A 13661-nucleotide genomic window follows, 5' to 3' on the forward strand; every position below is an offset into this window, starting at 1 on the left:
CCACTTAGCTGCCCCTAAATGATCTCTAAATGAAATGTAATGTTCCCTTCAATTATTTAAAAATTTTATTCTGAAAAGGGGGCCATAGGTTTTACCCATCTATGGCACATAAAAAGGTTAAGAACCCCTATAATAGAGCTCAACACTAAAAGAGATCAGGGTACAGGAGTAGTACTTGCTAATCATGCAACCTTGGGTAAATTATTTAACCTCTTAGCCTCACTTTCATGTTCTGTAAAATGGAGGTGAAAGAATCATAAACACAGAGCTAGAAAAGACCTTAAAACTATCCCAGCTCCCTCATTCTGCAAATGAAGAAACTAAGGTCACAAAAGGTGAATGACTTGCCCAAGAACATAAGCAAGAACTGCCAGGGGTGAGATTTGAATACAAAGCTTTTGACTCCACATCTAGGGGTTCTAGCCACTGTACCACATATGTGTTTATCCCTGCCCTGCCAAGCCCACAGGACTGTTGGAAGGATTAGGTAACTAATATGAAAAAATTTCAGAAACTTTGAAATATGTAAAACTAACATATTATTATAATATTGTGATGTCATGGGACCATAGTTTTAGGACTGGGAGGGCCTTCGATGTCATTTTAGTCCAGACACCTCAGGTTCAGAAACTGAGACCCAGAGGTTAAGTGACTCACCTCCAGCCCCTTTTGGCTCTGTGATTCTCTCTGATGCCATATGGAGAAAAACTGATGCCATATGAGATAAGTAGGAGAGACACATTTAATCAATCCATTATCTGAATGATGTGCCCCTCTGGCCTCCTCTCTCATCAAGGCTGGGATAATATGACCCAGCCAGCTGTGTTGGGCAGAATGTGCCCCATACATGGAGCCGTTCTAGGGATGCTAAGATGTGATATTTTGAGTACATTCGTCTCATATTCTCATAGAGCACATCCTGCACCCCAGAGAGCCCTCTGATCTGGGCTCACTGATAATTGATAGCCTTCTGTGGCAGTGGCCTTCCAGAGAGAAAATCCCAGCTACTACAGGAAGGAACACCCCAGTGTGAATGAATACAATTTAGCAGTTTGGCCATCCTGGACAGTACTGTTGATAAAGCAGGTTGATTTGGAAGGCATCTTCAGTGTGTTTAAGTAAAGCCAGTTGCGCTAATTAATGGGGGGATAAATCGAGGCTTAATTACTCGGAAGGCACCTTGGGTGAAAGATTCATGGTAATTGTTGTGTATCCTCTTGATGGATTCCTGCAGCTGGCAGCTCCTTTTACAGAAGTAAAACATGCTGTGTGTTCTTGGTGTATCAGGGTCTCTCTTCTAGACCAAGACCCTTCCACAGAGAAGGAAGCAACTGCAATCTGACTGGTCCTTACTTTCTTTGGAGTAGCTTTTAGACTGTCTACATGAGGGTTTCTCCACACGTAGGTATGTTGTCAGATGGCTTGTTGGCAGAGAGAATTCCTTGTAGAGTAATTCCCTAAACCAGAAGTAATCCACATGTCTATAACACTTTTCATTTACAAAGCATATACATTATCAATAATGCGCATGAAAAGCTCTGTTCTTGTACTCACAAGCTCTCCAAAATAATAGAATGCTTTCACTATGTAATACATTGCATAACATACTTGTAAGCCTTTAGTTAACCTGACACGTTGTTCCCATAGTAATGGATTTCATTGATATGAAAAGACTGGACCAAAGGTACAATCCGAATTTCACATACTTAAAATTTTCTCAGTGACCAATGTGCATGCCTCATCTCATTTAATCCTCACAACCTTGTGAGATAAGTAGTTGTGGTGTTACCATTCCCATTCTATATAGGAAGAAACTAAAGGCTGAAAAATTTAATTCCAAAGACAGCTAAATTCCAGGGCCAGATGTTTCAACTTTACTTTAAAAAAGTCTCTTCTCTTCTGATTTGCCTTCTTGAAATCCATTTCCCAGTATGTGTTGGAATGCATGCTGCCTACACATGCCTTTCATGTGTTAACCCAGCTAGGTGGCTTTTGACTAAGGTCAGTCTGCAGTAACCACAGAGTTGACCCTTTTGATGATACTAACAGAAACCTGGCAAGAAACTCTGGGTCTGGCTGTCATCCAATCTATAAGTCTGATATGCATTTTTTACACAGTAAGAAATTTTAGGGTGGAATTATCTCAAACTTGGAAGTCATGTATTGCTAATGAGAAGTGAATCCTGCCTTCACAGTTTACCAGTCCTGAACAGTACTGTTGATAAAACAGGATGAAGCATCTTCACTGTGTGTATGTAAACTGGCAGTGACAGTCATTCACCTACGTCCCTACCCCAATATAACATTTTGAAATTTTAAACTTTAAAGATGAGGAAATCAAAGCTTGAAGTGATAAAATCACCTCCCAGAGCAAGCTATTGGTAATCCCAGGACTGGAACCCAGGCTTCCTGCCTCCTAGCCTAGAGCTGTATGGAGAAGCTGAATTGTTCTTAGATAGAAACCCTCTTGATCTAGTGATGTCTCATGCATTCTCACTTTGTAGATCTGAAAAAGAAGTTGGAAAGTTCAGAACTAAGAAATCAACGCCTAAAGGAGGTTTTCCAGACCAAGATTCAAGAATTCCGAAAGGTCTGCTACACCCTGACAGGCTACCGGATAGATCTCACCACGGAGAACCAGTATCGCCTGACCTCTATGTATGCAGAGCACAAATCAGACTGTCTCATCTTTAAGGTAAGTTTCTATTTCTATTTCAAAACCTTCCCACTTCACTCTCTGCTATGCTGTTAATCTTTGATAAAGTTGATGACACGTGCTTTCCGTTCTAATTGGTAGGAAAAATCAAGTCATTAGCCCTTGATAAATGAGTGCTTTTCTGCTGAGGATGTCCCCAGGTTCTGAATAAAGAGTGCCACAAAAAAAAGTGCTTGCTTTTTCCATCTAGCCAAGTGTACTAATTTTATTTGTGTACCAGTACCCAAAGGGACCCTGCTCCATGCTTTTGCCTCTCATAGTTTCTTGTCCAGTGGAATTTCTTCATTCAGTTTCCTCCCACTTCTCAGCCAGCTACTGATTTTCCTCCGGGGTGGTATATGTTTTGCCCTGTCCTACATCCATATTTTTTGCTTATCTTTTTCAAGAAGAGCTTCCCTCAGTCCCACCCAAGTGACAAAGTGATAACCCTAATCTGGTGGACAGCTTGTCACCTGGTGAGCTAAAATTAGCTATTTAAAATGCTGTACTTGGCCAAAAAATATGGAAGGATTGTAAAAGTTACACAGGAAAAGAAAAGGTTGATATCAATTCAGCAATAAACGATCCAAATGATTATTCTATTACACCTTAAAGAATTCCAAAGAATTCTGTTTGGTTCTCTTTTGGTGAAGACATTCTTTAACCTGATGGAATTGTATACGTTTAGATGTTTGGGTTAGATAGCTTGGTTTCTGGGCAGAGATTATTGTAGGGAAATGAAGACTTTATGGGATTGAATATGGTCCCAGTAAACATATTTAGAGATTCTTTTAAATTATTGAAGTAATTGAAAGTAGTTCCCTCCTCTCTTTAGAATATGATGCCCTCTTGAATATCACATTGGAAACTGGGATTGGAAATGGACTTTGTAACTCCCAGGAGTGGCTATCCCTAACTCTGGTATTACACAGCATTGCATTAAATTAAGAGTTAGCATACAGAGAGCACTTCAGTGCTGAAGGGATTGGTCATTTATTTGGCATACTTGCTCCCTATACTGATGCAGGTCACATCTCCTGCTTTACTTAGCAAGCAGTTTTCAAGTGTAACTGTTTCTGAAAAATCCCTTGCCCCACAGCCAGCCATATGATGAACTTATGTAACCTTAGTTAGGCAGGGCCTTGGGCCACAAAAGCCCATCACTGAGTCTGTCCTGGAAACTTTGCCAGCTTGGTATGATTTGCAAGAGTTGAGGCTTCACTGGCATAGCCTTCAAGAACAAAGGTCATGTTACAGTTAGACACAGAAATCAGACTCTTAGTGGAGGATAGAGGAGAACCCTCACCTTCAACTGGGATCGAAGTTTTGTTCAGTTCAAGTCAACAAACGTATTGAGCACATACTGTGTACAAGGAAGTATGAGTTATTATTGGAGAGATGCAAAGTTTAGAGGTTGTATGTTTCCTTCCCTTATGGAGTTTATATTCTGTTGGGCCTATGTGACACCTCCCTAAACCTCGATTTACTTTAGTCCTGGAAGGACCTGAGATTTCATTCCCATGGACACTCCCTCCACTGAGACATCACCACTGTTCCATGCCCTGGAAGATACACTTGTTTAGGTCACTTTTTTCCCAGGAAATGTGTTACTCTTGTGATGTCTTTACCCTTCTGCCACTTAGCATCTGCAGCACGCCAGGCTGATCCGGAGGCAGCAGACAGAAGTATACCACCAGGCCAGTATTTCTAGCTCCAAATGACACATGATAAATCCGAGAAATGCAATCATATGGTACAATTTGAGGAACAAGGAGGGCTGTTACTAACGGGTGGAATATCGGGGAAGGATTCAGCATGGCATCTGAGCTGCTTGGAAACAAGGAAGAGCTGCCTGATTATCAGGATTGTGAAAGTTTAGAATGGGTTATGAAGGAGCATGTAAGCAGGAGAGTATACAAGATGATCTTTGGAAATCTAGACTGGATCTCAGCTTCTGTATTTGATTGAATTATTTGATGCACCCTTGACACAAAAATCAAGCTTTGGATTGTATTATTTGGTGCTGTTCAAGTTGAAGTTCCAGGTTGCCAAGCTGCCCTCTCTTCTCTCTATGCCCTCTCCATCCCAGCCAGACTTAGAACTTCAGAACCCCCTCTCTTGTTCAGCTCAAAGTCATAACAAAAATCATTAAAAATGAATTACTCCATCCAGCTAAACTGGAGGAGCATCCTCATGCTGAGCCAATGAATTGAGCCTGAGCATCCCAGCCAATGCTCCCTGCTATTTACAGCACAATTGGGAACCCTTGTCTTCTTCATTGCAACAACTGCGATTAGCCCTTGAATTATCCTTGCTTTGGTTTGAGGCTTTCTGGGCCATGGCATGAAAGGGGATAGAGAGCAACTCAAGGCTAAAGACAGTCCCCATTTTATTTCCCTCTCTGCTCAACAGTGACATGAATGAGGGTAGAGGCCAATGAATCATACTAGTGATAAGGAAGCTAAGTTACTCTTCTTTGGTGTTATTGGCTGATCTGATACTTCAGGCCCAGGATTGAAATGAAATGAGGCCCTCTAGCAGTTATCCAAAAAATGTTTACTTTGACATGATATGGAAAAGATCCTCAGCAAGGATATAACATTGCTTCAGCTAGATACAGCCCCCTCTTGTCTCTGTTCAGAAATGTGTCTGGTCATCTAGCTCTTTAGATTCCTGTGGGCCACATCATGAGTTGGAAAACCACAAGTTAACATTATCTGCATTATATTTGTATTTATTTTGTTAAATCTTTCCCAGTTACATTTTAATGTGGTTTAGTCACACATGAGTTTTATGATCCAAGTAGCTTAATAGTTGCAAATTTGTAGTAGGACAGTACCTCTGTCCTATACAACTAGGAAGCTTGAACCTTATCCCCCTCAACCCATCAAGGCTCAAGGACAGCTTCCCTGCCTTTTGGGACAAAAAACTAATTCATCCTGCATTGTATCTGTTGTTCCTAAAGCACTCAGCATCTAAACAGTAAGAACAAGATATGTGATACGGTGTCAGCCACTACCTTACTCCATACCCTAATTTCCCACTCTTACGAAGTTTAGTCTTGCCCACATTCTGAAAGCAATCCTGAATGGCATGTACCCTGAGAACCATTGGCCTTTGGTTTTATATAAACCCCTTGTTGCTGGCATCCTCTGCCTGTTACTTCTTGACTGTGTTTTGACCCCTTTTTGCCCTAGCCTTTTCCCTGGGTGCTGAAATCTTTGTTTCTAGGTCTGTTTATCTCCCAGATAGACCTTGCCTGTTTATACCCCTGGTACCTACCTCTTCCTTTTCTTAGCTGACTGCCCTCGGCTTGACCTTTGCTGACTCACCACCAGCTCCTTCTATCTAGCTGTATATCTGCTCTTTGTTTCCCTAACTTACTTCTGGACTTGCTGCCCACATCTTGAGTTAACAAATAAAAATGTCTCTGAGACACCATAAGTGTGAATGGGTTAGTACCAACAGATGAATCATAGGAACTTTACATTTTGGGACATTTTTAAAGACTCAGAGAGGAAAAGAAACTTTGGTAATGTGGCCATGAGGTAGTGAGACAGTACTGTATCTGAAAATACAGAACAAATCCTATACTTCCAGGCTAGTAGTACTTAGATAAGAAACTTGTTTGGAATCTGGGAAACCAGGTTGGGAGTTTAGGGGGGAGTTAAAGAGAAGAGATAGGGAGCTTAAGATCCCTTTCCTCCTGAGTCTAGTACCACTTAGATCCTTCTAATTGCTTACACTTTTTATAGCACTTTTTATACTTTACAGACTTCTTCATATCTACCTTTGTGAGGCAGGTAGTGTTAAGCTCTCAGACAAGGAAACTGAAGTATGGAAAGCTGAAATGACATGTCTGCAGTTACCTGACCTACTATACTAACTGCATATGTTATATAATCCATTCTCAGATGATCTCTTGACCTTCTAAGCAAAAAGAACCATCTTGTCTTGTATAGGAGGAGATAATACAGGTGTGATGGCAGTAAACCATCAGGTCCCCTATTCTGCAGTGGCTGAAACATATTCCATGGAGGCCTGAATCTGTACCCTGACCAATTCCATGGAGAATTGTGATCAGCTCAGAAGCAATTGGGCCTTCAAATGATGCAGCAAAGGGTTGTTCCCCATCCCACTCCATGACTGAACTTTGGGCCACATGATTCTACTTAAGTGATTAGGGCAGAGGCTTAGCCCTTAGTGGGATGAACTCTAGCTAGTTTAGCCTGACAGGCCTGTGCTTTTATATTCCCCATTATACTAATAAAAACTTTTGTTTCTATACCACTGTTCTAATGAAGCTCTTGCATTTCCACAAACATTATATGACTGATTTTTATAGCAACTTTTTGAAAGTAAAAAAGATTGGAATTCTTTTCCAGATTACCCATGGTCACACATCGGTATTACTCCTCTTTTCTCAGACCCTAAAATTCCCCACGTCTATGATACCTCATCCTCCAAGAGCTTTCTGTATCACACCATAAAATGAGAAAGAGTCTAGAGCTCAAATCCAGAATTCTGGCCCTCTGAGCTTGCACATCCCTATTTTCCAGAGCTGGGAAGATCAGGTAGACTGTTTGTTCAGGGTCCAGAAACCAATTAGGCTCTTAGTAAAATGAATGGGACTGAGAGAGTCCCTAGATTTCAACTAGGTCTAATTCGGTTCTTGTATAACAAGAGTCACCAATTCTTTTCCTAATAGATTTAAAAAAAAATTTCCCTAAGGTTTTATTTTTGCCATTTCTTGACTAGAAAGAAATTTTAAATTGCTGACAGGGGAGAGACACATGGTAGCAATAGTCTTGTTGGTGATAACCAGGTATATAGCCAAAGAATCTGTAAGTAGATCGAGACATCATGGGATTAAAGCTGATGTTCTTCCCACTGTGTCACATTTCCCCATCTTCAGAGGAATACAGAGGAATTTCAATCTGGGAAAAGAGAAAGCCTGATTTGTTGGCCACACTCTTCTAGGGACATTTGTGCAGCTGCTCAGGACAGATGATAGCATCCCCTTGTTTTGGTGATTCCCACCAGGGTCATTACTCTCCAGTCCCAAACTCTAGGTTGGATCTGCCCCATGGAATGTAATCCTCATGAAGGCAAGGACTGTTTGATCTTTATCTTTGCACACCCCCCCCTCCCCCCCCAGCTCCTTGAATAGTGCCCCTTCTGTAGTCTTAATTGTTGTGTTTGTCCTTCGTTCTCCAAGAGGACCATGCCATCAGGGAAATGATGACATGACTTGTAGTTGATTTTGATTTGAGGGAGGGAAGACTGTGCAAAGTTACCAGCCTTACTTCTCCTCCAGAGCCATCTAGGTCCAGTGACCAGATATTCATCAGGATGACTGGAGATGGCCCAGGATGCAATGGGAAACGCTGACCATTGTAGGCTAAGGTCTTATCACATTCTCACTTTGAGTGAGATACACCCATTCAATGAATAGGCTTCTTTAAGTAGTTACTTAAGGGATGGTCCTTTAATTAAAAAAAAAAAAATCAAACTGGGAGGGGAAGACCCTTAGGGTTCCTGGGGAAAGGAGAAACAATTACTATTTAGTATTTACATTCACTCTGTGCTAGGTGGGTGGTTCCCTTTGTTCTCCTAGAGGACCATGACATTAAGATGATGACTTGACTTGTAGCTGACTGTGATTTGAGTGAGGCAGCGCTGTGCAAGGTCACTAGGCCTCATTTTGTCTTCAGAGCCATCTGGGTCCAGTGGCCAGATATTCATCAGGAGACAGTCTTAATTGATGTTTGTAGAATGACTAACCAAAACCTTATCTTAAAAGAGGAGAATGAATCACTGACAGTTTTGGAATCTGTAGATGTTTTGGTTAGGTTTGCACCCCTGGTTAAGCCTTCTGCCCTCCTTCATCACAGTTGATTCCCCTGCATGAACTCAAGGGTTTTTCGTAACAAAAAAGAAATCCTCTTCCCCTCAGCAAAGACCCTGGAGCCAAACCCAGTGCTGTCTTCTGGAAGGAGTAAAATTCCCTACAAAAGTACCTTGAGTCTGGTTTCTCCTTTATTATTTGTTTCCTTGTCAATTGTCTCCCCCTAAGCCTGAGGCCACTGAAGCTTGTCATTCAGAATACCTGCAGAAAGAGTGCTGCTCTTTCTCCCCTTGCTAAATATCAAGCTGATGCCAAGTCTTAGAGCTAGATGCTGGCTTCATGCTGAGGTTATGTGTTTATGCAGAAATCTCTAAGAAGCAAATGACTGGGAGGATGTAGGCGCATTTCATTAACCTGAAGAGGTCAGAAAGCAGGGAGGCTATTTATATTTATTTCCCTCTCAAAATTTATAGAACTAGCTTCATGTAATTAGGCCAGAAGAATTCACTAGCTCCTGCCAAGCCTTTCTAGCATGTTCAGAAGTTAGGCATGTATGAAGAAATCTTAAGGTCACGAAAAACCAAAAAACCAAAGTCTGCACAGTATCATGCTCAATAAATCAAGTCCTTTAGAAATTCCGGAGATGATTGCTAAACATCAGAGTGCCACTGTTCTTTGATGTAGAAGAAAGATTACTGAATTTGGAGCCAAATTCCAGCTTTGGCTCTTCCTTTTTGATTTGGGGCACCCCTCTCTGAGCTTCACTTTCCTCATGTGTAAGATGACAGGGTTGGATTACTTAGCTCTCTGAAGTCCCTTTTCTAGCTCTAAAGCTGTGATCCTAGGGTAGGGCCTGGTTTCAATGGTCTTAACGTGACAAGTGACCAACAAATCTAGGAGTGCATGCTGAACTCATCAGGAAACCCGAAAGATGAAGATCAGAGCACTGTTTCAGCATGACAGATGACATCACAATAAGCCACAAATGAGTGGTAGCCTAAGATTTGTGGAGTGCCCTGACATAGCTATGCCACCTGTCTCCCGCCATAGTTTTCCCTTGAAATGATGTGAAGTCATCGTTCTGCCAGAATTGTTCATTGGTAGCCAGTCAAAAAGACTTTCTTGGAGTCCTCGAGGCTGCTAAGTTAATGGAACTTTAGAAAACTCTTTCATACATGTACCTAAAATACACACATACCCATATCATTTGTAACATAAGATGTGAAGATAGGTAGACAGCACAGAAATGTTAAAATTCAGAACAAAACACAAAGCTGCTGTGTCCAAGTTTCATCTTTTCCAAGATGCTCACAGAGGGTCGTGGCAGAAGCAGTTTGTCTTGAGGGTTCACCAGCCCCAAAGGAGTACCTGGGAAGAGAAGCCACCAACTACATCAGTTACCTGGGTTAATCAAGAAAATTAAACCAGCAGCAAACGGTAATCAATTCCTACCCCTGCAGCTCTGGAAGAGAGATCCCCAGTGGTATGCAGCAAACTGCACCCTTTCCTTTACATGGCTCTGGCTTGAGTGTGTTTTTATTAGTAAGACATCATTCTTCCTGGGTGTTTTTAGTTCATTTTGACTGAAGGCTATTGCCCTTCTCCTTCAATCCAGACTGTCCAGCATCTGCAAGTGTGAGCATGAAAGGAAATGAGAAGACATAACCAAAGTACTTAACCTTGCACAAGCTGCTAGGATACCAGCATCATCCCTCAACATGCTTCCAAACTTTTTAAAACAAAACTAAAATATAAGGCAAGATATACTTGCCAAATCAAAATTTTCCTTCAGTTATGTCTGTTTTTTCTTCTCTGTGTATAAGCCTACCTTTATTTCTTTCCTTTTCCTCCTCTCCCCACAAATCTTCAAAGAAAAGTCACGATGCCACTGCAAGAGTGCTGTACTTTCACAAGACATCTTGTGTACGCGCACACACACAGTCAGAAACCACAATGGACCTCATCAGTAGACCAGGCAGAGCAGTGAGCTGCCAGACAGAGAAGACTGGCCCTGCATTGTCTCCTGCAGCTTGTTAATTACCTGTGGCTTTGTTTTTCTATTTCACTTTACATTTTCTAGTACAACATTCTGGGGATTTAATCTCTGCCCAGCTCTGGGAGACACCGCTGTCTGCATCTTAACATGACATCTCAGATCAAATGGGATGGATTTAGAATTGCAGAAAAGGTCAAGGAACCCTTTTCTTTTTCTTTTCCCTTAGTGTTATAATCAAGGACTCTGGAACTAGAACCTGTCAACCAGTCTGTTGGGGTTACATAGGCTGAGGAATCTACTGGGGGAAAACGTCTCTTGCAGGTCTCTCCTGTCTCTCTTGCTTTCTTACTGTTGCTCTAATACTACAGTTAAGTGTCAGGTAGGCATCTCACATGCTCCAATCATCTCCTCTTTCCTCTTTTTTCTCTGCTCAGTTTAATTTTTTTCTCTCGGTCTTAACCAAAGTTTATCCTAGGGCTTTTTAAAAAACTATTTGGGATGAGAGAGAATCAATATATAGCAAACCAGAAAAAAAGTCTGTTCTCCTTACAACCCTCCTAATATGTGCATTCCAGGTATGATAGGGCTATGACCTCTAATGATTTAGACAGGCAAATGAGAGAGAACATACCATCCCAGTCCTCAGCTACTGGTTTTTAGTACAAGCAGCGATCATCCAGTTAAGACGCATATGACACTACCACCACCCCAGTGTAGGCCCATGTTTTCATTGACCTAAACTATTTCAATAGCTTCTCGCCTCCTCTCTACCTTCCAGTCTGGGCTGTCTTCATACTACTTCTACATGCTTAGAAATCTTCAGTGGATCCCTATTACTTACCAAACAAAGTTCAATCCCCTTTGTCCACAGTGACAAGGCCCTCCATAATCAAAGACCATTTTGCCTTTCTTGCCACCTCCTTGCCTTTGCTAATGATATTCCCTTTTCCTGAAATGTGTTCCGTCTTCCCTTTTACAGTTGTGAATTTCTAGCCGACCTTTAAAGCCCAGCTTATATGCTGTTTGATCCTTGAAGACTTACTGATAACAACCTTTCCCTTAAACTTCACAAAGCTCTTTATTTTATACTTCTCAGCTTCACTTATGGACATATGTTTATTGGGCCTCTCCCCTTAGGCCTAGCACGGTTACTTGAACTCAGGAAGTATTTTAGTTACACAATTAGCAAGCATTGTTAAATGTCTACTGTATTCCTGACACCATTCTGTGTCACTGAGGAAACAATGAGAAAAACAATATACAAGGAACGTATATTCTCTCTTGGGAGACGACAGGTACATAAACATGTACAAAATTAATTCATGGTAATTGGGGAGTCAGGAATGGTTTTCTGTAGGACGAAGCATGTGAGCAGAGCTTTGAAGGACACTAGGAATCCTAAGACATGAAGGTCAAAAAGAACTCAGTCCAGGAATGGCAAGTGGCCTTTTTATAGAAACACATAAAGGGGGAATGGCACATGTGAAAAGCAGCAAGAAGGTTGGTTTGACTCGACCATGAACTGTGGGAAGAGGAGTAAAGTGTAACGCTGGAATGCTGGAATATTGGGGCCAGGTTCTGAAGGGCTCTAAATTCCAGAAGATTTTGTATTGGATCCTAGAGGAAGAAGGGAACTGGTAGAATTTACTGAATAGGAGGATGATTTCTGGGCTTTGGCAACTTTATGAAGGATAGATTGTTAAATGTAGAGATTTGTGGTAGGAAGACCTGTTAGAAGGCAGTTATGACCAGGGAAAGCCAAAACAGAAAATGAAATGTATAAACTAATTTCCCTAATAAATATTGATGCAATTTTTTAAATACAATACTAGCAAGAAAATTACAACAATATATCACAAAAATCATACAATATGATCAAATCAGATTTATACCAGGACTGCAAGGCAATTAAGAATAATTGACCATATCAATAATATAATGAACAAAACTCATATAATTATTTCAATAGATAACAAAAAAAGCTTTTAAAAAATATATCCCATTCTTGTTTAAAAAAAAACAACTAGAAAGCATAGAAACAAATGGAGGTTTTCTTAAAATGATAAGTAGTATCTAAAACCAAGTGTAAACATTATCCATAAGGGGAATAAACTAGAAACCTTAACAATAAGATCAGGGGTGAAGTAAGGATGACCATTATCACCATTGTTTTTCAGTATTGTCCTAGAAATGCTAACTATAGCAATAAGACAAGAAAAAGAAATTAAAAGAATAAGCATAAGCAATGAGGACACAAAATATCCCTTTTTTGCAGAGGATATGTGTGTTTGTCCTTCATTGCCAAAGAAGACCATGCCATCAGAGTAATGATGACATGACTTGCACTTGACTTTGTTTTGAGTGAGGGAGGGCTGTGCAGGTCACCAGTCTCACTTCTCCTCCAGAGCCATCTGAATCCAGTGACCAGATATTCATTAGGGTGACTGGAGATGACCCAGGATGAGGCAATTGGGGTTAAGTGACTTGCCTAAGGTCGTATAGCTAGTGAGTGTCAAGTGTCTGAGGTGAGATTTGAATTCAGTTCCTCCTGACTCCTGCACTGGTGCTCTATCCACTGCACCACCTAGCTACCCCCTGCAGAAGATATGATGGTTTACTTACAGAACCCTAGAAGTTCAACTAAAAAACTAGTCAAAATAATTAACAACTTTAGCTAAGTGTGAGTGATATAAACAAATTAGTGAAGTATGGAAGAAATTGCCTGTCAGGTCAATAGGTACAAGAGTTCATGACCAAACAAAAGATAGAGAGGTTCACAGGAAGCAAAATGGATAATTTTGATTTCATAAAGTTAAAAACTTTTTGCGCAAACAAAACCAATGCAGCTAAAATTAGAAGAGAAACAGGAAACTAAGAAAATATGTACCAAATTTCTCTGATAAAAATCTTATTTGTCAAATAATGTAGGAAACTGAGCCAAATTTATAAGAACAAGATGCCAGTCCCCAAATGATAAATGTTCAAGTGTTATGAATTTCTTCAGAGGAAGAAATCAAAGCTATCAATAATCATGTGAAGAAATGCCCTAAATCACTAAAAATTAGAGAAATGCAAATTAAAATAACTCTGGGATGCCATGTCACACCTATCAGATTGGCTAA

General features: G+C 40.7%; 1 protein-coding gene across 2 annotated transcripts in view; it reads left to right on the top strand.

Moving 5' to 3' along the window:
- Positions 1-13661, top strand: part of MAD1L1 (mitotic arrest deficient 1 like 1) — an 852423-nt gene that overhangs the window by 621925 nt on the left and 216837 nt on the right. For both annotated transcript variants that reach the window (XM_072597719.1, XM_072597720.1), the window contains exon 17: positions 2505-2695. In XM_072597719.1, coding sequence (XP_072453820.1) covers positions 2505-2695 — 191 coding nt within the window. The remainder of the gene's footprint in view (positions 1-2504; positions 2696-13661) is intronic.

The sequence above is a fragment of the Notamacropus eugenii genome, chromosome 3 (assembly GCF_028372415.1).
Source record: "Notamacropus eugenii isolate mMacEug1 chromosome 3, mMacEug1.pri_v2, whole genome shotgun sequence".
NCBI classification, from domain to species: Eukaryota; Metazoa; Chordata; class Mammalia; order Diprotodontia; family Macropodidae; genus Notamacropus; species Notamacropus eugenii.